Below are 26,849 nucleotides of genomic sequence, written 5' to 3'. Positions count from 1 at the left end.
CCCCCGGAGCTGCTGGCTGTTACCAGATTTGCCCGTTACTTTGGGATGGCCTCATTTATTAGGGTTACTCTTCTGGGGGTGTTCTGTAATTCTATCAATGTACTGCTTGTGTCACATGTGTTTTCATACAGAGCTCTACTTCTCCCTTCTGCAAGTTCCCTCCCAATGGAGCTATCCTGCAGGGCCTAGGTTCCCCAGGGCTGGATTCCCCAAGCCCCAGAATCACAATCACACACACACACACACAGAGTGGACCAGGTCAATCAGCACTCCCAAGCTGACCTCTTATATGTCCCTGGACTCAGCAGGCTGGGTCGAGCAGCTCTTCCAAACTTTCACCCTTATATGCCATGGGCACCGCACCGGAATAGAGTACGCTTGGACAGGCTGGGTCCAATTCCACATTTACAGCCATAATGCCAAACTCAGTACCATTTTGGCACTGCTTAAATTTTAAGAAAGTGAATGGAAGGGATTTACCAGTGACTTTGATGCTGTTGTAAGAAAGATCAAACCAATACCAGAAAATTATGACCAGTGCGTCAATGCGGTGCATAGTGTGTTGAAGAAGTATATTCCACAAGGCTGCAGAACAAATTACGTGCCAGGACTAACATCTGAGATATTGGATTGGGATGCAAACTTCAAAACAGACCCCACCGGCAAAGAGCTGGTCTGTGAACTAAAGGAGGAAAAACAGAAAACCGAAGTCATGGAAGAATCTCATTGGGAGCGTGGACATGACCCACAGCAGTAAGAGAGCATGGATAATCAACTGGAAGCTTAACATCTTCCAAAAAAAGGCAGAGCAACACGACAATGTTACTGCAGATGAGGTCACACATTAATTCCTAGAAAATAGCAGAGGACTAATTCTTCCTCCGTTACATGGGGCCGAATCATTGATTGCCTGCATGGGAATTTGTCCTGCCATGGCTTGCGAAATCATTCCCATGATTCCATTCTGGGTCAGAGCCTGAGCTTGCTCAGATGCTGAGGTCAATGAGACATTATTCTGGAAGGACTGTACACCAGACATCATTAACTCTTCATCTTTTTCTCTGAGTCTTTCGCACCCAGGAAATACCTTACTTATTAACTGCTGTTCCTCACTTAACTGTTTTAAAGTTGCTGTTAATGGGGTTCCCATCTTTCCTATATTTTTGGTGGCATATGATAGTTTATTAGCCAGAACTTCTATGTTTGCAGCATCAACTAAAGAGATTCCTGTTCCTACAGGTGCAATCCAATCACTTAATTCCCTTTTTACTCTATTTACATGGTCGGCTCCTTGCCATATTCTTACCCATTCATCCCAACCCTTATGGCTAGTTCCAATCAAGGGAGTGCATACAGGTGCAATGTGAGAGATATTCATGCCTTCTAAGTGGATTTGAACCTCCTTCAGAGAAGTCTGAGGTTGAAGAGCCAAATGTTCTTGTTGATCCAGTTTCAACACATGGGGACCTGAAATTGGGGTTCTTAAACGTCAGAGGGGAGCGAGATTTGTGATCAGAGGATCTGTCATAAACAGACAGTTAAGGGTTAACTCCTCTTTTACCTCTAAAGGGTTAAGAAGCTCACATAACCTAGCTGACACCTGACCAGAAGGACCAATAAGAAGATAAGATATTTTAAAAGAGGGAGGAGGGAAATCAATCTGTCTGTTCAGTAAGTTTGTGCCGGAGAGAAGGATCCAGGAATCAGCCATCTAACATTTCTTAAAAGTAGTAAGTGTTTAGAGAAGGAATGTATTAGATTATGTTTATTTTCTTTTGTGACTTCTTTTTGCATAGAGGGAGAATCAAATTGGGTTTCTTTGTGTAACTAAAGTTTTGCCCAGAGGGACATCCTCTGTGTTTTGAATCTGTTGTCTGTGAGATTATCTTGCATGCTAATCTCACAGAGGTATCCCTTTCACCCTTTTTCTTTAATTAAAAGTCTTCTTTTAAGAACCTGATTGATTTTTCCTTGTTTTAAGATCCAAGGGGTTTGGATCTGGACTCACCAGGGATTGGTGGGAGGTGAATCAGTCTCAATCCTGCCAGGAAAGTGGGGATAAAGACTGGGGAAATATTTGGGGGAAAGACAGAGTTTCCAAATGACTCTCCCATAAACGTTTGTTTAAACTATTTGGTGCTGGCAGCTACTAGATCTAAGCTGGTAAATAAGCTTAGGGGTTATCTCATGCAGGTCTCCACATCTGTACCCTAAAGTTCAGAGTGGGGGTGTGTAGAAAGGCTCGGCCGAGGCTCGTCCCTCCGCGGGGCTGTGGGGTATCCCACCGCCTTGCAATAGTTCGCTATGAGCCCAGGCTCTGGGTCAGGGCAGGGCAGCAAACTAACAGTCAGGAGCTCAGGCCCTTAGGCAGGGGCTGAGCTAATAGTTCAAAAGAAGCCCAGGCCCTGGGTCAGGCCGGGGCAGCAAACAAACAGTCAGGATCTCCTGGTTCTGAGCGTCTGGTGCGAGGGGGAGACTGCCACCCATCAGTGGGGTGGCAGGGGGGACGCAGGCCCACCCACTCCACTGCGTCCCAGCCCGGGGCCCTAGCAGCAGCAGAAGACTTGCTGCTGTGTCAGTGGAGATCCTGACCGCAACACACTGACATTGGTTCTGGCAGTGCTGTGGCCAGACCAGGGTTGGCTGCCCCCGGGCTACTTCCAGACTCCCCCTCGTAAGGTAACTGGGTTAGGGCAATGTCCTCGAAGGTTTCCAGTACCATCAGTTCCTTGGGGTAGCTGGCAAGGGGTAGGCTCGGCTGCTCCTCAGGGTAGCTAGCGAGGGGTAGGCTTGACTGCTCCTCGGGGTAGCCAGCAAGAGGCAGGCCCGACTGCTTCTCGGGGTAGCTGGCCAGGGGTAGGCTTGGCTGGCCCGGCCAGTCCTCGGGTCGGCCACAGCCTGCCGGCGTCTCCCAACCTGGAGCTAGACCACAGGCATCTGGCCTCTCCACCAGCTGTCTTTCAAGTGAGCTCTGCAGTTGGGCTTTTATACTTCCTGTTCTGCGCCGTGACCTCTGGGGGGCGGGCGCAGGATCCACTGGCTCCGCCCACATTGATGCTAGGGGAGGCTCGTCCCTCTGCGGGACTGTGGGATATCCCACCGCCTCGCTACAGGGTGACACCTTGACAGAATCAAAATTTAAAACTGTTTTTTGTTGTTGGCCCAATTCCATTCTGTACAATCCGGGCTCATGGTATCCCTCCAAAATTGCAATGCGCCCATAGAATTTAAACCAAATTGTTGGCATGAGCTTGTCACAATGTGTACTCTTTAATGGAGCTACCCAGTCTGGGGGACCTTGCTGAATCAGGTCATGTCCAGCTAAAGTCCAGTTCAGCAGTTCCCAGTTTATGAGGAACCGTGTGACATTCTTGCCTGCTGGCGTGATCAGAGACAGCTGCAGTTCATCTCCGGGTAATGGAGGCGTCTGGGTTCCGACGACAATGATGACACGTAGGGCCATGGTTGCTCCCCAAACAGCGGAGGAAACCAGGACTATCCTGCACCTTCTGCCTCCCGGGAGGCTGTCACTGGTTGTGTTTGATGGTGTACGTTCCTTTCAAGACCACAACGGCTTACAGAAGAATGAGACCGAGTCTGGTGTGGTCTTAGTTTCATAACAAAGCTTGAGTGACTCCCTGTGGCACTCTGCGTGCAATTGGCAATGCTTTCCCAGGGGCAACCTGAAGAGTTGCCAACAGCATAGAACTGATAGTGACGCTGCAGGGCCAGGGGGTTGCTCCCATTCCCATAGAATCCATGCATCTGGCATAGCAATTTTACTTCCTGGGCTCCAGCTGGCAAGCACCTCCAGAGGTTCAGAGGGATCACAGGTACAGCATAGAGCCTGGACGACATCAGACTCCAGACACTTATGAACAGCAGGGTGCTGGTGCACGGTGGGATGTCATGGCTCATGTTTGGGACCTGTGAGGGAGCAGAGAAGAGAGAACAAACTCCCACATTCCTCCCGTATATACTGGGAGAATCTGGGACCAATATTGCAAGGTGAACATGAAGCAGTGACCTACATGAGGGTGGCCATAATAAGTCAAGGACTTCTCTGTCCTTTTCCTGCCTCAACATTGGGATAGGCACTGACAATCTCACCCGACGTGTATTTTCCAATGGCCACAAGCCGTTCCTTCTTGCTAGCCAAGAAGAGTGATTGGCAGGATGGAGAAGACAGTTTTACTATTCCTTGTGGGTCAGGTGCTTTACCCTTCCACTCTTTGAGCTGTGAGGAATGAAACCATTTCCGCCAGGGTTTCCCATTTTTTCCATTCAGGATTTCTACCTGATAAACACTGGGGCTGGCCCAATTCACAATAAAGCAGGGGCCTTCCCAGGTGTGTGTCAAAGAGTGCTCCTTCACTGAAAACCTTCTGTACATTACTGGTTGGCCTAATTCCCATATTAAAGGAGGTTTTACCCAGCCTAGTTTTTTGTTCATGTTTTTCTGTACTATGCCTAGCTGTGCTGCCACTTGCTTGTGTAAAGCAGCTATTGTCTCTACTAAGGTTTGTACCCATGCATCTGTTACCACCTTCCCTTCCCAGGCAGTAGGCAGTTCCACTCCCAACCCCAACTTTCAGGCGTGCGCATTTGCCTTCCAGTCATAACTTCAAAGGGAGTGTACCCATGTATCGCCTTAGAGCCTCTTCGAGCCATTAAAATGATTGGTAGTTTTTCATCCCAATTCCTCCCTGAGCTCTTTACTTGTTTTTTCAAAGCTTCCGTTAGTGTGTGATTGGTTCGTTCAACTTGTCCTGAGGACTCAGGCTGTCCAGCTATGTGGAAACATTGCTTAATGCCTAAAGCCTTACATAGCTCTTGCATAACATCTCCCACAAAATGGGATCCCAAATCTGAATCAATTACTCTGAGAATTCCCATTCTTGAGAAAACTATGTTAAAGAGCTGCTTAGTGGTGACCAAGGCAGTGTTGGTTTTAGTAGGGATGGCTTCCACCCATTTGGAGAAGGGATCTACTATTACCAGGCAGTATTTATTCCCTCTACTGGTGGTGGGTAAAGGTACTATGTAATCTATCTGAATCTGGGACCAGGGACCCTCTTTCTTTGGTGCCCCAATGCATTTTTTTGAACCTGGTGATCAGCATTAACTATGGTGCACTGCAGGCAATTATCACACCACTGATCTATATCCGCTTTCATGCCTGGCCACCATCCTGTATCTTTAACCCTATTTAAAGTACCCTGTTTTCCTCTATGCCCTTGCTCATGCACAAACTGAATCAGGTCCTTCCCCCCCCCTCCCTCCCCGTACCTGGCTGGGGACTATCCAGTGCCTTTGATCACCTGCAGGCACTGCCCACTATATGTCTCCAACCTGCTCAATTCTGAATTTTCCTGTGGGATCTTTCCCTGTCTTGTTTAAGGACCGGATTTCTGTATCCCCATCTTGAAGGGTACTTAAATCCAAGGTATCTAATTCCTTTGCCTAAGGTTTTTCACTGGGTAGTTACTGCCTCTATTTGCTCTACCTGGTCTGTCTCTCTAGTGCGGTTTCTAGTAGCAGCAGCTTTGGCTAAGGTATCAGCTCTGTTGTTCCAGTGTGCTTCTTCTGAGTGATTTTTCTGATGCCCCTTTGTGTGAGTCACCCAAGTGTCCCCAGTTCTTTCCTTGATAACCTGTTTATCAGTGGGTCTCCCTCCGGAGATCCACCTAGGACTTAGAATGTTTGCTGATGCCCTGGTGTCTGCTAGCTATTGGGCTAATATCCCTGGGTTCCCTGCTGTAGCCCTCACAGTGGGTCTCCCCCATACGTCGCACTGAAGTCTTGTGATCAGCTGGGGAGACCCGCGGGGAACCGGGCACCCCTACTGATTGGCTGACTCCCTCAAGTGCCTCCACTCAGAAGAGGGGGCACGGATCTGGTTTTGACAGGGAGTGGGCATGGGGGAGTACCGGGGCAGTGGGCCAAGTGGGGGGGCTCCCTGCATTAACTCGGTTCTCCGCATGACCTGAGACAAAGCATTAATCAGGATGCTGAGGGGCTGGCGATCATATTTTCCCATATCCTCCCCTAAATTCACCAGCTCCTCCCAAATCATGTTCCTAAGGGTTTCCTTGGGTCGGCGCTGTCCAGGGTTGTGGGAGGTAGGGAGATTATAATTCGGAGGGCGACTGGCAGGGTGAGGACCATTAGTTGCAAATGTGACAGCCTGTACTGGCTCTGAGGTAGTCTTTTTGATGATTTGTCTTTTTAAGACACCAGTCTCTCTCAGCAAATCCCTTGCCTGTTTGATTTTTGCCACTAGTTCATTCCAGGTTAGGTATTCTATATCCACAGCCCCCATGGTCATTTTTGTCTGAGAATTTAGTCCTGCATAAGTGTTCTGTACTAATTCAGGTCCCTGATAATGGGAAGTGATAATCCCATTCTCATCTGTCTGGGGTAATGAATCAGAGAGAGCTGCCAGCATCTTTTTTCGAATTAGGTAAGCTTCAGGGGCCACTCCTGGTTTCTGCTTTTCCATTATATATAGTTTCTTGAGAAAAGAAGCAGGCGGTAATATTTTGAGAGCAGCCAAGGTTTTTTTCCTCCAGCCATCTCTACTTCCCTTATCTCACTAATGATCCCTGCCAAAAGCCCTTTCACACAGTCACAGTATTGCTCTAAAATCTTTACGTTTAAGGCACAACTCTTAACTCCTTATTGCACGGTCCTACAGTTATTCTAAGCAAGATTCTTAACTTAAAAGTTACAGGACGTTACCAAATATTCTGTGAGTGAGGGACTGTTAGCGGGCTTATTCCTTCACTCTCCCATTTCCCTGGTCCTTTTCGTGTGAACAGAGAGCAACAATACCCCAAGTCCAAAGGCGCAAACAATTCGATGTTTATTGGGGTGAACTTCCAGCAAGTTAAATCCAAGTTCCTTTTTCCTTATTTTTGAATCCCAACTTACTTCCTGTTTGCCCCTAATTTATATAGTAATAGTCTCAGCTATACCTTAACCAATCATTTTACTGAAATTTACCTAACCAATCCTAACATATTGTAACATGATTAGCTAATCAATTATATCCCACCACCTTAATTAGTTTACACCCAGCAAAATTAATTATACAGCAGACAGAAACAATCACAGAACCAGACAGAGACCATGCAAATAAACAATAGCAAAGTGGGAACTATAATACAGAAGTGAGGATTTCACAACTACATCTATAAAGACATAAGGGTTTCCCAACTATGTCTATTGATAAGTGAGTTCTTACCAAACAGAAAACTATCAAACTACATTTCCTTTTACATCTTCTAGGCTCCTCCCTTTAGCTGGCGGTGATAGATCAGATCACCTTTCTAACAGCCCCAAATAGCCTTATTTCAATATGACTGGTTTGAAATATGTGAGGACGTGACCGTACGCTTTCCAGCTTATGGCTGCTCCTACTGCTTAGCCAAATGCCTTAGCTTAAGAACAGGGCCTCAGACTGTCACAGTGAGAGAAGGCCCTTACACAGGCAGACAGTGATTTTGATTCTTTCTTTTATACCTCTATAACTAGCTAAATGATCAACATAGACCTCGCTAAAGGAGCTTAGTCTGAAAAAGGAAGAGAGAGTTTGCGCGGGTCTGTGCCTCAGTTTCCCCACTCCGCAGCAACTACTCAACAAGTACCATGTGATTAGGGTCACGTGCTGCCCACATTCTCCACCAGTTTCTTACCAGATTTGCCCGTGACTTTGGGGTACACTCATTTATTAGGGTTACTCTTCAGGGCGGAGGGGTTTCTGTAATTCTATCAATGTACTGCTTGTGTCACTTATATGTTCTCATGCGGAGCTCTACTTCTCCCTGCTGCAAGTTCCCTCCCAATGGAGCTATCCTGCAGGACCTAGGCTCCCCAGGGCTGGGGTCTTCCAGCCCCAGAATCAGATGAACACACACACTGCGCCCAGGTTCCCCAAGAACACATAGCTGATAGGTAACAACACCCCCAGCCTCGCTCACCCCACGGGGACCCCCCCGCGCACACACCCGGGCCCCGCTGACCCCACGGGGACCCCCCCCGCACACATGCCCCGGTCTTGCTCACCCCACAGGGACTCCCAACACACACACACACTCCCAGGCCTTGATCACACCACGAGGACCCCCCCCCACACACACTCCCAGGCCTCGCTCACCCCTCGGGGACCCCCTGCACACATGCCCTGGCCTCACTCACCCTATGGGGAACCCCCTGTACACATGCCCCAGCCTCACTCACCCCACGGGGACCCCCCCATACATGCCCAGGACTCGCTCACCCCACGAGGATCCCACACACACACCCAGGACTCGCTCACACCACAGGGACCACCCCCGCACAACTCCCTGGCCCCGCTCACCGTACGGGGACCCGCCCTGTACACACACCCCGGCCCCACACACATGCCCTGGCCCCGTTCACCCCACAGGGACCTGCCTGCACACACACCCCGGCCTTGCTCACCCCACGGGGACCCCCCCTGCACACACACCTGGCCGCATCCACCCCATGCGTATACCCCCACACCGCTCCGCTCACCCCACGGGAACCACTCCCCCCCACACACCCCAAACCCCATTTAGCTCATGGGGACCCTCCACACACACCTAGCCCCATTCACCCCGTGGGGATGCCCCTGCTCACACATTCTGGCTCACTCCTCCGCTCATGGTATGAGGATCTCGGCCTCCAGAAGGAGGCTGCAGTGGGTTCCTTATGTCCAGTTCCTTATTCAAAGGCCAAACTTATTTAAAAATACCTCAACATAAGATTAAAGTTTTCAAGATTTCATCAAATTAATGCAGTGGAACCTGATAAAAATTTAAACGACTAATTAATTATTTGTAAGCAGGGTACTTGTAGCCATGTCTGACCTGAAGAAGAGCTCTGTGTGGCTCAAAAGTTCTTCTCTCTCAGCAACAGAAGTTGGGCCAATAAAAGATATTACCTCACCCATCTTCTCTCTCTAATTAATTATTTGTTAATTAAATAATGAAATAATAGAATCATAGAATATTAGGGCTGGAAGAGACCTCAGGAGGTCATCTAGTCCAATCCTCTGCTCAAAGCAGGACCAACACCAACTAAATTATCCCAGCCAAGGCTTTGTCAAGCCGGGCCTTAAAAACCTCTAAGGATGGAGATTCCACCACCTTCCTATGTAACCCATTCCAGTGCTTCACCACCCTCCTAGTGAAATAGCTTTTCCTAATATCCAACCTAGACCTCCCCCACTGCAACATGAGACCATTGCTTCTTATTGTGTCATCTGCCACCACTGAGAACAGCCTAGCTCCATCCTCTTTGGAACCCCCTTTCAGGTAGTTGAAGGCTGCTATCAAATCCCCCCTCACTCTCCTCTTTTGCAGACTAAATAACCCCAGTTCCCTCAGCCTCCCCTCATAAGTCATGTGTCCCAGCCCCCTAATCATTTTCGTTGCCCTCCGCTGGACTCTCTCCAATTTGTCCACATCCCTTCTGTAGTGGGGGGCCCAAATCTGTACGCAGTACTCCAGGTGTGGCCTCACCAGTGTCGAATAGAGGGGAATAATCACTTCCCTCGATCTGCTGGCAATGCTCCTACTAATACAGCCCAATATGCCATTGGCCTTCTTGGCAAAGAGGGTACACTGCTGATTTACATCCAGCTTCTCGTCCACAGTAATCCCCAGGTCCTTTTCTGAAGAACTGCTGCTTAGCCATTCGGTCCCCAGCCTGTAGCGATGCATGGGACTCTTCCTTCCTAAATGTTGGACTCTGCACTTGTCCTTGTTGAACCTCATCATCTTTTGGCCCAATCCTCTAATTTGTCTAGGTCCCTTTGGATCCTATCTCTACCCTCCAGCATATTTAGCTCTCCCCCCAGCTTAGTATCATCCGCAAACTTGCTGAGGGTGCAATTCATCCCATCATCCAGATCATTAATAAAGATGTTGAACAAAACTGGCCCCAGGACCGACCCCTGCGGCACTCTGCTTGATACCAGCTGCCAACTAGACATTAAGCCGTTGATCACTAACCGTTGAGCCCGACAATCTAGCCAGTTTTCTATCCATCTTATAGTCCATTCATCCAATCCATACTTCTTTAACTTGCTGGCAAGAATACTGTGGGAGACCGTATCAAAAGCTTTGCTAAAGTCAAGATATATCACATCCACCGCTTGGCCCATATCCACAGAGCCAGTTATCTCATCATAGAAGGCAATCAGGTTGGTCAGGCATGACTTGCCCTTGCTGAATCCATGTTGACTGTTCCTGATCACCTTCCCCTCCTCCAAGTGCTTCAATATATATATAAAAAAATCAAGAGCAGGGTTTCGCCTGACTCTGCAACAAAATAAGACTGGGATTTCCCTAAATAAGAGCATAAGAACGACCATACTGGGTCAGACCAAAGGTCCATCCAGCTCAGTATCCTGTCTACTGACAGTGGCCAATGCCAGGTGCCCCAGAGGGAGTGAACCTAACAGGTAATGATCAAGTGATCTCTCTCTTGCCATCCATCTCCACCCTCTGACAAACAGAGGCTAGGGACCTGCAACCGTCGGACTGTTTTGAAGGTGCTAGGACTCATTGACCTGAAGCTGCGTTCTTAAGCAATATGCTGTCACATGTTCCAGCCCCACCCCACTTCCATATTGTAGACAGGACTTGAATAAGGATCTGGGTTTTGACAGGCTGTATGTGACAAAAGATACTGAGCAGAGGTGAAAGTAAGCTGGTACAGCATACTGGTAAGAAAGTGGCTGCCGGTGCGGGCCAGTACACAGCCGACGTTAAAGCTCTGCCGCGGCAGCGCTTTAAGCACTGTACCAGCAGGGCCGTTGATGGGGGGGGTGGGGGGGGGGAAGGGGCAGCTGCCCTGGGGCCTGGCGATTTAAAAGGGCCTGGCTGGAGCCCCGGGCCTTTTAAATCGCTGCTGGAGCCTGGGCAGCGCAGGCCGGGCAGCGCTGAACGGCTGTCTGGGGGAGTCTGACCCCAGCCCCACCCCTTATGCCTGAGGCCCCGCCCCTTCCGGGGCCCAGAGCCCCCCCCTGCTTGCCCAGGAGCCCAGCCGCCCTGCGTACCGGTAAGTCCTTTAGGTTACTTTCACCCCTGATATTGAGTCTCCCCAAATGATACGTCCCTGCCATCTTTAGTTCATTATGAAGAAATGATAATATGCTCGCCCCAGAGGTTAACCTTTATTTTAGTCTCACAAATATTTTATCTCAGTTTTATGTTCTGTTTTCTTTATTACTTAACATGCAATATTCATGTAAAAATCAACAGAAAGCAATATTCAATCAAATTGCAAGTCCAGCTGCAATGTTTTCACAGAAATTATATGATAGTTACAAATGAAGAAATCTATAGGAACTTTGGTTTGTTAGATTAATTAAGAACAGGAAAAATGGTGAAATTAATCAAAATTTGTTTAATTCTATTACAGATTTTAAAACATTTGGTATGATTAGAAGTGTGTGCTTTGCTTGTTACACAACAAAAAGACTAAGATGACACTTTCAGCATAGTTGGCTCCCAAATAACCATTGTTATTAATTATATGCAAACATATAAGGCTTAGCTTAATGCATACTGCTGCTCTGAATAGTTTCTGATGGCTTCTAAAATACAGAAAACTGAAAACCACTAGAGAGCTCACAAACTACTAGGAAAACTACCCTATTTCTAAACAGTACAATTAGTTGAAACAGCTAGTGTCTTTTGTGTTGCTGTGGGACTCGTACAGCAGCAATGTGGCTTGATATACTTTAATGGAATTTGGAGAACTGTATCTATGGCTAAAGTATCTCCATCTCTGTTACCTTTTACTTCCAAAATTCCATCACAAAAATGCCAACCCTCAGTGGAAAATTACAAACTGGTTCCTAGTGTTGCCTGTTATCTGGACATCTTTGTACCAATAATGACAGTACCTTTCTTTAATAAATTATACTGTATGCAAATAATTTTGATGACGTCCATTGAACTGATCAATATTTGAAACAGTATTAATGCTATATTCAAGTTACATGGAAAAGTGCTACAGAGAGGGCAGATGGAAGTTTTTTCCAGGATAGGGACATTTCAGTTTTGTCTGAATAGTCAGCAGATGGCATTTGAGAAGACACAGGTCACTACTTTGAGATGCATCCACCAAAATGCATCTTGTTTTCTTTCAACTTATGTGCTATCATGCACAAAAATCTCTGATGGAAATAGCCAACAGTCAAATTTTTGAGTCTTTCTGTGATCAGACGTAACTGCATGTGTAATGAGTAAGATGCATGGTTCACCATTAATGAAATGATATGTACTCCATTGATGTAATCCATTACCCTTTTTCACTGTGATTCTGAAATTGTAAAATAAGTAAAGAAAGGATATTTATTATAAAAACATTTTTAAAATTAATTGAGCAATTGCTGCTGTTGTTTGTGCTGATCACTAATGACACCTATATTTAAGCATTCCTAAGGATTTGTATAAGACTCTGTTTTCCACAGAATGGAAGTTTCTTCATAAATTTCTGCTTAGAATTTCTGTCTAAATTGGTGCTTTCTACCTCTCCATAAGCAAGGTTTATGATCTGTAATCCTGACATGACCAATTACTGCACCAAATATCCACACGGAGGGGAGAACTTTGATAAAGTGTGTGCAGAAGGGCCGGTAACAGGTTTCAGAGTTTTCAGGCCAGAAGAGTCTATTAAATCATCTAGTCTGACCTCCTGTATAACATCACAGAATTTCATCCAGTTACTCCTGAACTGAGTCCAGTAACAAGTTGTGTTTGACTAAAATATATCGTCCAGAATGGCATCCACTTTTGATTTTAAGACATTAAAAGAGGAAGAAACTTTACTTCCCTTAATAGTCTGTTCTGAAGGTTAATCACCCTCACTGTTAAAAAATTGTGTCTAATTTGAATTTGTCTGGCTTCAGCTTCCAGCCATTGCTTCTTGCTCTGCCTTTCTCTGCTAGATTAAAGAGCCCTCTAGTACCCGTATTTTGTTCACATGAAGGTATTTATACACCACAACCAAGTCACATCTCAATCTTGTTTTTAATAAGCTAAACCGATTGAGCTTTTTAACTTTGTCACTGTAAAGTATTTTTTCTAGCCCTTGATTTAGTTTTGTGGCTCTTTTTCTGTGCACTCTCCAATTTTTCAACATCCTTTCAAAAATGTGGGCATCAGAACTGGATGCAGTATTCTAGCATCGATCTCACCAATGCCATAAAAAGAGGTAAAATCACCTCCCTACTCGTTTCTCCCATTTATACATCCAAGGATCTCATTAGCCCTTGATGCCAAAGCATTGCACTGTGAGCTCATGTTCAGTTGCTTGTTCACTTCATTAATTACTTGATTAATGGAGTGGGGGAGTATACTTGTAAAATTTGTGGTGACACCAAGCTCTTTGGCAGACAGGGTTAGAATTCAAAATGAACTTGACAAATTGGAGAACTGGTCTGAAAGCAACAAAATGAAATACAATAAAGACAAGTTCAAAGGACTACACTTAGGAAGGAAAAATCAAGTGAACAAATACAAAATGGGGAATAACTGACTAGGCAGCAGTACTACAGAAAAGAATCTGTGGGTTATAGTGTATCACCAATTGAAGATGAGCCACCAATGTGCTGCAGTGGCCAAAAGGCTAGTATAATTCTGGGGTGTAATAATTGGAATGTCATGTATAAGATTTGGAAGGTAATTGCTCTGCTCTGCTCTGCTTGGCACTGTTGAGGCTTCAGCTGGAGTGCTGTGTCCAGTTTTGGGCACTATACTTTAAGAAAGACATGGTCTAATACAGACATGGGCAAACTACGGCCCGCGGGCCACATCCGGCCCATGGGACCGTCCTGCCCAGCCCCTGAGCTCCCGGACGGGGAGCCTAGTCCCCAGCCCCTCCCCCACTATCCCCCTTCCCCCGCAGCCACACGGGCTGCGCTCTGGCCCGCCGCTTCCACAGGGCAGCATGGGGAGCACAGCTGGCTCTAGCTGGGTGTCGCGGCTGCGAGCTCCTGCTGCTAGTAAGGGGGTGGGGAGCGGGGGGGGTTGGGTAAGGGAGAGGGGGGTTCTAGGGGGCAGTCAGGGAGGAGGGGATGGTTGGATGGGGTGGAGGTTCTGGGGGGGCGGTCAGGGGATGGGGAACAGGGAGGGTTGGGAGTGGGAGTCCTGGGGGGCCTGTAAGGGGACAGGGAGCAGGGGGGGTTGGATAAGGGGGTGGGATCCCGGGGTGCAGTTAGGGGCGGGGGGTCCCAGGAGGGGGTGGTCAGGGGACGAGGAGCAGAGGGCGGTTGGATAAGGGGTGGGAATCCTGGGGGGGCTGTCAGCGGGTGGGGGTGTGGATAGGGGTTGGGGCAGTCAGGGGACAGGGGGGTTGGATAGGGGGCGGGGGTTCTCGGAGGGGGCGGTCAGGGGACAAGGAGCGGGGAGTGTTGGATGGGTCGTGAGTTCTGAGGGGGGCAGTCAGGGGGCGGGAAGTGGGAGGGGGCAGATGGGGGCGGGGGCCAGGCTGTTTGGGGAGGCACAGCCTTCCCTACCTGGCCCTCCATACAGTTGTGCAACCCCAATATGGCCCTCGGGCCAAAAAGTTTGCCCACCCCTGGTCTGATAGGAGAGAGTCCAGAAAGAGCAACAAAATGATAAAAGGTTTAGAAAACCCAACCTATGAGGAAAGATTTAAAAAACTGGGCGTATTTAGCGTGATGTATATGGCAACGCCCTGCCACAACCTTGACCTTATTGAATTAAATTTAAGTACCTTTAGGGTACATTATATTAAATGATTGATTTATGTATTATTGCTGTCAAGGCTGATTCCCTACTCTGGCACTTCGAGTGCAGAAGGTGGGGGCATGCAAGGATTCTAAAAATTAATACTGGCCACTCCAGGCTTGTATTAAACTCCCAAGATTACAGTTTCTCTCTGACCTTGGATGGGTAGATGCTGCCACCACCCAAATGCAGAACCCTTTGGAACCCAGGAAGGCGCACTTCGGAATTCCTTCCTGTGGGGTACCCTCAAGCCCCATCACTCCCTCTCCGGGGAAGAGCTGAGAAAGAAAACAAAGGGAATTAGCTGTTGCCTCCAGCTAATTAAACAACATATGCACAAATCTCTTAGGACACCAAAAATCCAATCCTGTTCTTAAAAAAGGTAGATTTTACTAAAAACAAAAAGAAAGAAAATACATCTGAAACTTAGGCTTTTGCTAGATTTAAAAAACCCACTTAAAAAAATTAAACATCAAAAATAACCTTCTTGAGGTCCAGCTTAAAGGTTACAAGCAAAACAAAAGGCATTTGGAGTTAGCACAGAGGAGTCTACAAGCCAATAAGAAATAATCAGAAATAAATCTAATCGCATCTTTCTAAACATTTCTGATCTACTTACATATCTGGGTTGTTAAATAAGTAGTTCTAGATATGATCTGATGATTTTCATATCTGGCCTTCAGCTTCTCACAGCATAACTGCTCCCTGTTCCCCTCTTTCCTGGAGAACAACAACACACAGACAAAGGGGAATCTTGTTTTCAATTTTAAAAAGTTCTAGCTGTCCCATTGGCTCTTTTGGTCAGGTGCCCACTCCTTTTCTTTTACCTATGCTCGGAGACTTTTTTAACCCTTTACAGGTAAAACAAGCAGAGAACAGCCACCAAGAGGGACTTTATATCTAACTCGCTGGCTGGGTGTCCATAAAAGGGAGCTCCCCCCCACCCCCGCACCTCTTATTTATCACAATTGCGGGTCAGGATTGTATGTAACCTGTCTGGGCGGAGATGTGACAGATGTGAGGCCTGGGAGTTCAAAGGGCTATATTGAAAAAGTGCCGCACAAGAATTGACTTTTGGGACAATAAATGTAAAGTGTATTTGCTGGGGAATACTCAGGGAGTGGTTAATATAAATTGCCCACCTCCAGTTATGCAAAAACCCAGCCTTTTGAAGCTAGAGGAGGAGAGGGTGATTGTCTGCATCTGTTCCCGGAAACTGGCAATCCCAAGATGCATAAAGAAATAGGTTGATCTGCCTAGCCTCTGTTCTGGTTCTGAATATGAGACAGTTAACCACTGGGAAAACCTTATTGTGTGTTTTGAAGGACTGACACCCATCAGACACCCCAGGTTGTAGTTGGGGGTGACTTCTGGTAAGCTTTTTTAGTGTGGGTGTAGGTCTTCTGCTGTTTTTCATATGCTTTCTCTATAATGCTTTCACTTTAAGAATAAACGTGCTTGCTTAGAAAGAGCCATGTAGTAACTTGTAACCGTGGGCAGTTACACAGTTCATAGCCTTCAGAGAGAAAGCAAAGTGCAGCCTGGAAATACACTGGTCAGGAGGGAGTGGAGACGCAGGTCTCTGCCATAGAGAGCTGATGACCAACAGCCAGAAACTTAAAAGTGGGTGCCCTTCATGGACTACAGAGGGAGAATACAGGTGCCATAGTCCTGAAACTGTGACATTTAGTCTTGAGAAAAGAAGACTGAGAGGAGACTTAATAGCAGTCTTCAGATATGTTAAGGGCTGTTATAAAGAGGATGGTGATCAATTGTTCTCCATGTCCACTGAAGGTAGGACAAGAAGAAATTGGCTTAATCTGCCCAGCATGGGGCAGAGCGGTGACTGCGGGTGGGGGGACCCCCTGCGTTGGTGGAGGGTCCTGCCGGAAAAGGGAAGAGTCCGTCCGTCTGAGGCGGAAGGGCAGCCTGGGTCAGCCTTCCCTGGCATTAGTGGATGAGGGGCACTAGGACCCTGCGGCGGCAGTTGATGCTGGGAGCCGTCGGAGCAGAGTGCAGCATGAAGCTGCAGGGGACAGCCGCCCGCTGCCCAGGGTGCAGGCAGGGACGCTCAGGGGAGGCGTGCAGGGGCGGCAGGCGAGGCCGGGGGAGAGACTCGGCCCTGAACATTGGTGGAGCCTGGCCCCCAGGCCCAGAATATTGCTGGAGCCCGGGCACCACGGGCCCATATAACTCACCGTCCCTGCAGGGCCGGCGCAACCCATTAGGCGACCTAGGCGGTCGCCTAGGGCACTGCGATTTGAGGGGCGGCGACCGCGGCAGTATTTCGGCGATGGGACCGTCCGCCGCCTCTGTGGGGGGGCGGCATTTCGGGGCGGGACCTTCCGTCGCCTAGGGCGGCGGAAAAGCTGGCGGCGCTCCTGCGTCCCTGGCAAGGGAGATTTAGTTTAGATATTAGGAAAACATTCTAACTATAAGGGTAAACTTCCAAGGGAGGTTATGGAATCCCCATCGTTGTTAAGACTAGATTAAACAAACATTTACCCAAGATGGTCTAGGTGTTCCTAGTCAGAGGGGCTGGCATAGATGACTCTTGAGGTCCCTTTCAGCTCTATATTTCTATGATTCTAAAAGGCAAAAATATCAAGAAAGCAGAACAGTTCACTTACCTGGGCAGCATCATACTAGTCAGTGGAGACATCAAGAAAGAAGTAACATCAAGGGTAGGTAAGGCATCCACTGCATTTGCTAAGCTCCTCAACATATGGAAATCACAGATATACAGTACCAAATAAAACTGAGAATTTTCAACTCAGTCGTAATCATAGTGCTAAGCATAATCTTAATGGAGATCGTATCAAATGTTAGATTAGAAAACTAAATGCCTTTGAAAATAAATGCCTATGAAAAATTCTAGGCGTTGGATGCAAAAACTTTATTACAAACAAAGAAAGCTGAGAAAGTACCAGCCAGCATCTTGGCTCCACTAGAAATAAACGGAAGCACTGGACAGATTTGGGGCATGTACTCTGGGAGCCAACATACCATCTGATTTTTAAATTAAAAAACAGGGAGGAGGATTTTAAGCTTATTAGTGTTCTTTGGTATTTATTTATTTATTCATTCATTTCTTTATTTGTTCAAACAATGCCCCAAAGCATGCTACTAAAACAGGTTCCCGCATGAGGGCCTTACAATCGGAGTAAATAATATACAAACGGAGGACTGGATTAGGAAGCAACACTGCACCGCTTAATCCTATTATAGTTTGGTAAACCATGCCTGACTGTCCCAATAAACAGTACTTTACCCTTTAGTGTTTCCTACTTGGCCTGCTCTATCTTATTTTTCCACTGGTAATTCCAGACAACCCTTGTTCACTTACTCACTGTCTTATTCCAAACCTTGTCAACCCACTGATTTTAAGCCTTTCCTAAATTCAGTCCTTGCCCACTTTGTGAAGCCCTAAAGGATAGGGTAATATTGGGGCAGTTAGGCATAGTTTCGGTAATTAATAAGGATAGCTGTGAGGCAATGTTGTTTCCTTCTTTATTTCTTTGTCTGGTTGCCCCACTCTACTTGCCCACATTGTTGCTTTTGCAGCACCTACTTGTTGGGTGGTATAGTCCCATGCTCTTTCCCTCCACCCCACTTGAATAACATCTTTGAAAAACTGAAGAAAACTTCAGTAAATTTGGATTGTCTGAGAGAGACCAATAAAGCTGAAGACTTACAGTATAAATACTTTGATTTTGAGTAACATCCTTCTAGTACATTCATAAACTGCCCGATTATCAATTATAAGCAAGTAGGACTTCCCTTCACCATTTAAAGCACATTGGTCCCTACCTCCACCTTTCAAGTGCTGGGGTGTGGGTCACAGGCCTCTAATATAAGAGGCGCTATTCTCCGATATGAAGGGCACAACATGAAACTTCATTCTCATCACAGTATCCCTTGCCTCCATGATTCCTTTCCTGCTCTATTTTCCTCATTCCACATCCTAATCCCTGTTACCTGCTAGCTTCTTTAGGGGAAAATGTCTTGTATTCTAATTCCCATTTGGTGCTGGATCATTTGAATTTTGCTGCAATATACTGTGGCCCATTGTCTGAGCATAACGTGCCAGGTATGCTAGACCTTGCAAAATGACCGTTCAGTTTCCTGATCACAGTGTCCTCCAGATAGTCTACCTCCCAGAAATTGGAGTAGTAATCTACTGTGACCTTGTAGTTCCTGTTATTGACAGTGAACAGGTCTGTTCTGACCTTCTCTCAAGGTTGGGTGTCGATTTCATGGTGCTGTAAAGTCTCTTGAGTCTTCTGTTGTTGATCACTCTAATCTTTGCATATCTCACACTGTTCCATGTACGCTGTCAATTAGGCATTCATGCTTGGCCAGTAGATATATTCCCTGGCTCATCTCAGAAGTGCCTCTATATCTAGGTGTGAAGCATGGATCTGTTTCATGATGTCATCTCTTAAATCTGGGGGATTACTGCTCAGTCCACTTTAAACAAAATTCCATCTTGCACACAGAGCTCATCCCTCATGTGGTGGTAGGGTGTAACCTCCTGTGGCACTTGCTCCTAGCAGTCTGGTCAACTCTGGAGTATGAATCATTTTACTGCCTGTTGTGTCCCATCTTGTTCAGTGCTTTGTTGGATTGCCTGGCACCTCCTATCAGAGACATGAAGGCTTTGAAGCAGGTTGAGAGACTCTCTCTTGTTCTGCAGAGCCATCGGTCTTGTACAACAGCATGCTTTGTAGTCAGTTGGGTGCACTCAGCAGTGGCTTGTTCATGATGCTTTCTAATGGCTTGTGATAAGACTGCACATCCACCCTGTACCCAGAGATAAACTGATGGAATCGTTCCATTCCAAAGAGCATAGTCAGTAGCTCCTTTTCTAGCTAAGTATTTCCCCTTTCGGTGCCTGTCAAGGTTCTACTAGCAAATGGCTTTGCATCACTGCTGCTCCTAGGCCTCCTTCTGAGGCATCACACTGTAATTCTGTGTCACAGGGTTGTAGTACTTTAGGACCCGTGCCCCACTTATGATTTTTGTTACTCTTTCAAATGCCATTTCTTGGGTCTGTGACCATTCCCATGCTGAATCATTGAGTAATAACTGTCTCAAAAGTTCACAATCTTCTACTAGGTGTGTGCAGAATCTGAAAGGATAGTTGGCCATTCCTGTAAATCACTGGACTCCCTTCAGATCCTTTCATCTGGGCATCTTTTTTAATGGCTCTCAATTTCTTGGTATCTGGTCAGAGCCCCTCAGGGGTAAACAGATGTCTGATGCAGGTGACCTCAGTTCTCCTTAGCTTCAGTTTGTCAGCATTCAGCCTAATATTCCAGTCCTGGCACTTGTTTAGGAGTTGCTTCAGTTTGGTATCATGGTTGTGGATTGCCTCTTCCTTATCATTTCCATTTCCTCTAGTGCCCAGTTTAGTTTACACTGGAACACCACTGAGGCTGGTATGATGCCCATAGGTATTAATACCCAGCAATATCTGCCAAAAAGCGTGGCAAAGGTTGTCAAATGGCTGGACGGCTCATCTAACTCAATATGCCAAAACTCATTCTTGATGTCACAAACACTGAACACTTTTGCCCTGGATTGATTGGTAGAAAGTCTTCAATCATTGGTAATGGGTAGTAACTCCTTTCCCATGCTTGGTTAAGTAGATCAATGCAGAAATGTTTACCAGTTTTCTTACCATTTCGATGCTACTGATCCACTGTGTGCTAGTTTCAGCAGATGTACTGATGCTTCTAATTTGCAGCTTGCCAGTTCCTTCTTCAATGGCTCCACTAGGGCTAATGGCTCTCTATGTGTCTGTAGTCTCATGGCTGCACATGCGGGGATCTATTTCTAACTTCAACTTGGCCTCTAGGCATCCATTTTCTTGAAATATGGCCTTATACTCTGCTAGCATGCTGGACAGGGACCATGGTGACTGTTCTCCCTCCTCTCTTAGGTTGAGGATATTGTGGTCTTGCACTACCATGGTGCATAGCAGTGGATAATACTCCTGTATGTCAGCATTTATAAATTCCCAGAGATAACATCTCTTGTTTCCTGGGTTTCTTATCAACACAACCTGCATTTGCCCACTAATCCTCAGAATGGTTTTATTGTACATCACCAGTACTTGGTCACATTTCTGTAGTCCAATCTTGATCTGTATTAGTGTAGCTGAGATTACATTGAAGCTGGCTCTGCAACTCAGATGGAATTGAACTAGTCACTGATCCAACAACACAGCTATAAATATGGCAGTTGAATGGCAGGAAGTCGTCTTCTGCTAAAGTCACACTGCAGACATCCTCCTGTTCATTGGAAATCTCTACATCCCATCCTCAATCACTGTATGCGCTACTTATTTTTTTCTTATTGATGTACCAGTGGCATTAAGACATAAAGTGGTTTTATTTCCTATAGCTCTTGCACAGTTGCCCATAGGTGGGCATTTTTCTTTCTGACTCTTGGTAGGCGGAAAGGTATACACACCGAGCCATGGTGCCTGCATTCTCAGTCAGTCTGTGTCTGTCCTGCTTCCTGGGTTCCTTTAGCTTGAAACTGTGTACTTGTTCTGCACTAACGTTAGTCATTGTTTTGATTCTTTCCCTGGATAGTTCAGCTGCCCTTGCTATTTGGAGGCATTTCTCTAGGGTTAGATCTGTTTCTTTCAACGATCTCCCTTGTTAGCTGGAATCACATGCTTTATAAACTATCCTGTCTCTAATTAGTGAGTCATTTATGTCTCCAAAGTTACATTTAGATGCCAGATGTATAATATAAGTATCTATTCCCTATTCTGTTTCTTGGTTTCAGATTAAAAAATAAACCCAGTATCTCTCTACAGTCTCATTCTGTCTAGGGTCACAGTATTCCTCAGACACCTTGATTAGCTGTTCCAGTGTTTTGGGCATTGTTCCTGGCAATAGTGTCTCACTCAGTTCTATTCTTTTCCCCCAATGAGATAGTAAACAAGCTTTAACTTCATTGTTTTATCTTTATCCCCCATAGTCAGCTCTATATACAGAATCAATTTTTGCTTCCGTGCTTGTGCAAGGTATTTTGTCTGTAAATCCAAATTTCCCAGTGGTCCGAGTCCCTTTATGCCCCCTGCCTTGCTCTCTTTCTAGATGGTGCTTTGTATTCCTTTTAATCACATTCTTTGCCTTATTGTGGGTCTTACGAGACTGACTGCAACCACCATGTTTCTTGCACCACATGTTGTGTGATAACTTAGAAGACTGTGCTTGTAAAACTAAACTGGCTCTTTATTAAGAGAACTATTTAAAGAGGTACAAGGTAGAGCAACTACAGCTAGCATTCAAGCCATGTGTATACGGATCAACATCCTGGTGCCTCCCCCAAACTCTTCCTTCTGCAACCTGTGCTCCTCCCTCCAAGTTCCATGCAGGTTGCTACATCTGAGATCAAAGTGTATTCTTTAGAACCTATATTGTGGGATTTTGGTGGGACTCTTTCCTGAAATAAAATCACTGGAAAAGTGAACCTAAATTAAGGGTTATTTAATAATTGTGTGTGTTTCCAGGAAAATTAATATAAATTCAGTAAATCATACCTGCAGAATCCTCCCTTCTGCCTTGTCCCATACTATATCTGGCATTTTCTGAAAGTGTGTGGCACTACAGTATTACATCCTATAATATACATAAGTTGTATGTATAGGGACTTATTAATGTACATGCTGTTTGTTATTGTTTATACAAACATTTGCTTTACTCTCTAAAATTTGCAAAGTTTTATCTATCTAGAGTGGACAGGAACATTGGAAATCCTGTATGCTATAAATCAGTGCAGCATGCATACAATTAAAATTACCATTACTTAGTATTGTGATGACCAACCTGCTATTATTTTTATTATTCATATCGTGGTAGTGCCCAGAGGCCTTCGTCAGGATCCAAAAGCCAGTACGCCATGCCAGACTGGACCGGCTTCCGCGGGGGTGATTTAAAGGGCCCAGGGCTCCAGCCGCTGCGGGGAGCCCCGGGCCTTTAAAGCGCCGCTGGAGCTCTGGCAGCCGAGCTCCCACAGTGATTTAAAGGGCCCGGAACTCCTGCCACTGCGGGGAGCTCCAGGCCCTTTAAATCCCCACCGGAGCTCCAGCAGCCGGGCTCCCATAGTGATTTAAAGGGCCTGGAGCGCCACGGCGGCCGGAGCCCCGGGCCCTTTAATTCGCCCCTGAGCCCCGGGGCTCCCAGCTGCCTCTGCAGCTGGTAGCTCCCGGGTGATTTAAAGGCCCTGGGGCTCCCAGCCACAGATGGAGCCCCAGGGCCTTTAAATCTTGAAAGGCCCTGCCTCTTCCGGTTGAGGCCACGCCCCCACTCAGGACTCCGGCGTACCGGTAAGTTACTTTCACCCCTGCCCACTGCCCAGAGCATTGCGCTGGCAGCAGAGCGAGCGAGCTGAGGCTGCGGGGGTGGGGGGACAGCAGGGGAGGGGCCGAGGGCTAGCCTCCGAGGCCAGGAGCTCAGGGGCCAGGCAGGATGGGCCCGCGGGCCGTAGTTTGCTCACCTCTGGAATAGATTCACTTGTGTTTTGGCTGGGTTGGTGTGCAATTGGCTCGTAGTGTAATAACTAGAGAGCCCAGACACCACCAATGTTAGCATTGCGTTGATCTGTGCAAAATTCTTGGCTTGAGCAGTGACGCACAGGTCATCAGCATAGATAAAACTTCTTGTGCGAAGATGGATTGGTTGATCATTCATGTAGATGATGAAGAATATTGGTGAGAGTACACTTACTTGTGGTAGGCCATTTTTCTGTTGCCGCCAGCAGCTCTGCTTCCTGTATAGTTCAATGCAAAAATGTTGGTTCTCTAGTAGAGATTGTATCAATCATATGAGGTGGTGATCTTTCATCATGTTGTGTAATTTAGTGAGGAGACTTAGATGATTCATTATGTCATATGCTGCTGATAGGTCGACAAACACAGTACCTTGTTACCATACTACTTCAAAATCATCCTTGGTGTATTGAGTGATATTCAGCACATGACTGCTGAATTACTTGCCTGGTTGGAAACCAGCTTGCTCTGGGATTCGAGTGCTTTTCAACGAGTGGTGATAGGTGGTTAAGGATGAGACACTCATATAGTTTGTAGAGTTGACATAGTCATGATATAGGTCTGCAGTTCTTTAACTCAATTGCATTCTTTCCCAGCTTCAGAAGTGCCATAACACGTGCTCATCACCAGATCTTGGGTACTTTGTATGTGGTTGAGCATGTGTTAAACAACTTGAGTAACCAGTTCTTTATTGCTGGTCCGAAGTACTTGATTTGTTCAGTATAAATGTCATCTAGACAGGCAATTTTGCCATTCTCAAAGGTGTTAATTCCAGAAGTTAATTTGGTCATTGTATACTGTGCCCGAAAATTATATGTTTTCTGGTCTTCTTGCCAGATAAGCCATATCTTGGTGGAGACTAGTTAACACTTTGTACAATCACCACCAGCAAAGCTTGCAGTTATTCCTAATAATTGTGGCAGGCAAAGAAATTAGAGTAATCCACCCAGTAGTCCCACTGGGATTACAGATTAACGGTAACTCAGTAATGTACTCCAGAGACCCTAACACTTGGGCCTGGCAGAAAGATAATGTGTGGAACACAGTAAATGTAAAAGGGTGTAGAAGAAAAGAAGGTTTGGGCTATATCTGTGAAGACCAAGCATTGGAGGAACATGATGAATGCATCTTCCCACAACCTGGGAATAAGTCTCACTGTTCCTTCGATGTTATTCAGGAAGAGAGGTCTGTTATTGTCTATGTTGGTAAAGCATGTGGGTGTGAGTAAGAACGAGATGTAATATTGTATTGATTAATGGACATTGCATTCAACCCAGGGTACCTTACGTTAATTGCTGTTTCTGTAATGTAACCACTATTGTTAGTTGTGATATTAAGTTTACTGTGCCTATATGGACTGTAAAACATTTGAAAGACTATCCTGAGCTCTGCAAGGAGGTTTTCCACCCTTTCACTGGGCCTGGGTCTCACTGCCATTAAGGGACTATTAACTCATCCCTTCTTACAAACTGAGCTGCAGAAGCTTCAAACTTTGGGGGAGAATAGCAAACTTAAGATTCAACACCACAACCAGGAGATCTCTAGGCTAGCAGCTACACTTAAAAACACAGGCCATCACTCCTGGTGGGAGACTTTGCTTGGGTGGAGCCCCAGTGCAACAGGTTTTTTCAATATCATGCTTCACCCCATTGTGGTGATCATCGGTTTCCAAATTATACTAGTAATTGGTCTGGTTCTACTGGTTTGCTGGATCCAACGACTGATGAGGTGGCTGCAATGGATTGAAGATCAGACCTGGTATCACGGAGTAAGGATGTGATGGGGATACTTGCTCAGCGCAAGCACCCCATCAACGTGGGAACTTGTTACCTACCAGCTCTGTATTCTTGGGGAACCAGGGCGCAGCACCCAGCCTGTCTGACTCAGGAAAGACCTTCCCCACCCCAAGCCTCTGCTTCAACCAAAGCCGATCAGAAGAAAGATTTACAAAAAACAATGAAAAGGCAGCGAGAGACACACCTAAACCCATCAGGACAAAGTTGACAGAATTAAGGAAACTCCCCTAGCCTCATTTGCATCGAAGATGGGACACGGAGGCATCTCTATTAGCATACAGAATGGAGAACAGAGATTCCCAGGCAAGAACCGCACTGAACTCTGGGACCAGAAAAGCAGGGAAGCACTTGCATGATGGGGGATCTCTGCTCCAGATGTTAATGAACCCATGCCTGCACACACCCAGCTCAGTAGTTATCAGACCAATTCTAGTAATAAATCCTTTATTGGTATCCAAAATACTGAAGTTGCCTAATTGCATTGTGAGCTCCCTGAAAGGAACACCTCCCATAGCCAGGAATTATCAGTTCCTATTGTTTAGCCTGAACAAAACAATTTTGGTATACTCCCTTGAGCCATCAGTTTACCCATAAACAAATCTAGTGTTCTCCCTTGAACCATTGTTGTTTCCCTACAAAAACCCCTACCCATGCTCAAGTAAGTATTCTGATGCCCGGATCTAAAATCTGCATCAGTTTCATTGGGACTTCATCTTCTCCTGACTGCGTGCTGGGGGCTCTGCCTGTCTCCAGCACTCTGGTCCCTCTGCTATCACGACCACCTGGGAACCCCAACTGGTTCAAGCTTCACGGAGTGGTGAGAACCCAACTCTCTCTCTCTAGGTATAGCCTTCTGACCCTGACTTGTGTGATCAGTTATAGTTCTCTAAACCTGACTTTTATAATCAAATTTATGTTAGATTTATTATAACCGTTTTGTTTGTTTGGCTCCCCTTGTATGGTTATTACCTGGCAATAAATAACTTTCATGATTAAGCTGGTTGCTTCTCTCTCTCCCTCTGCAGCAATGCTTCTCATACCTAAGCTAAAGATCCCTGCAGTGCCCAAAAATCCTGTGGGGTTTGCTCATCAAGTGGGTTACTACCAGAACAATTGTAACGTGAAAGTGAGGATAAGAACGTGCTGAACCTGGGGCGTAGGGGGTTGGCAGCTTGGAAGTGTTGCTCGACCCAGCCTGCTCAGGTGTACTCTATTCTGGTGTGGTGCCCACGGCATATGAGGGTGACAGCTTGGAGAACCTGCTGAGACCAAGGACATATAAGGAGTCAGCTTGGGAGTGCTGATTAACCTGGTCCTCTCAGACATGCTCTGTTAATGTGTGTGTTCGTCTGATTCTGGGGCTGGAAGAACCCAGCCCTGGGGAACCTAGGTCCTGCAGGATAGCGCCATTGGGAGGGAACTTGCAGAATGGAGTAGAGCTCCGCATGAGAACATATAAGTGACACAAGCAATACATTGATAGAATTACAGAACCGCCCACCCCCAGAAGAGTAACCCTAATAAATGAGCATACCCCAAAGTAACAGGCAAATCTGGTAACTCTGTGGGGTGAGCGAGGCCGGGGTGTGTGTGTGTGTGGGGTCCCCGTGGGGTGAGCAAGGCTGGGGCATGTGTGTGGTGGTGTCCCCATGGGGTGAGCGAGGCCGGGGTCCCTGTGGGTGAGCAGGGCTGGAGCATATGTGTGGGGAC

The 26,849-nt window shown here is 46.5% G+C and overlaps 1 protein-coding gene across 1 annotated transcript in view; it reads left to right on the top strand.

Annotated features, from left to right (window-relative positions):
* Positions 1-24,331: 24,331 nt before the first annotated feature.
* CROT (carnitine O-octanoyltransferase) overlaps positions 24,332-26,849 on the top strand; it is a 40,000-nt gene continuing 37,482 nt past the window's right edge. The window contains exon 1 of the mRNA XM_029911006.1: positions 24,332-24,548. Within this exon, the coding sequence (XP_029766866.1) occupies positions 24,332-24,548 (217 nt within the window). The remainder of the gene's footprint in view (positions 24,549-26,849) is intronic.

The sequence above is a fragment of the Terrapene carolina genome, unplaced genomic scaffold (assembly GCF_002925995.2).
Source record: "Terrapene carolina triunguis isolate 2854851 unplaced genomic scaffold, T_m_triunguis-2.0 Scaffold84, whole genome shotgun sequence".
NCBI classification, from domain to species: domain Eukaryota; kingdom Metazoa; phylum Chordata; order Testudines; family Emydidae; genus Terrapene; species Terrapene triunguis.
The sequence above is the reverse complement of the archived record's forward strand: the minus strand, read 5'-3'. Positions and strand labels throughout refer to the sequence as shown.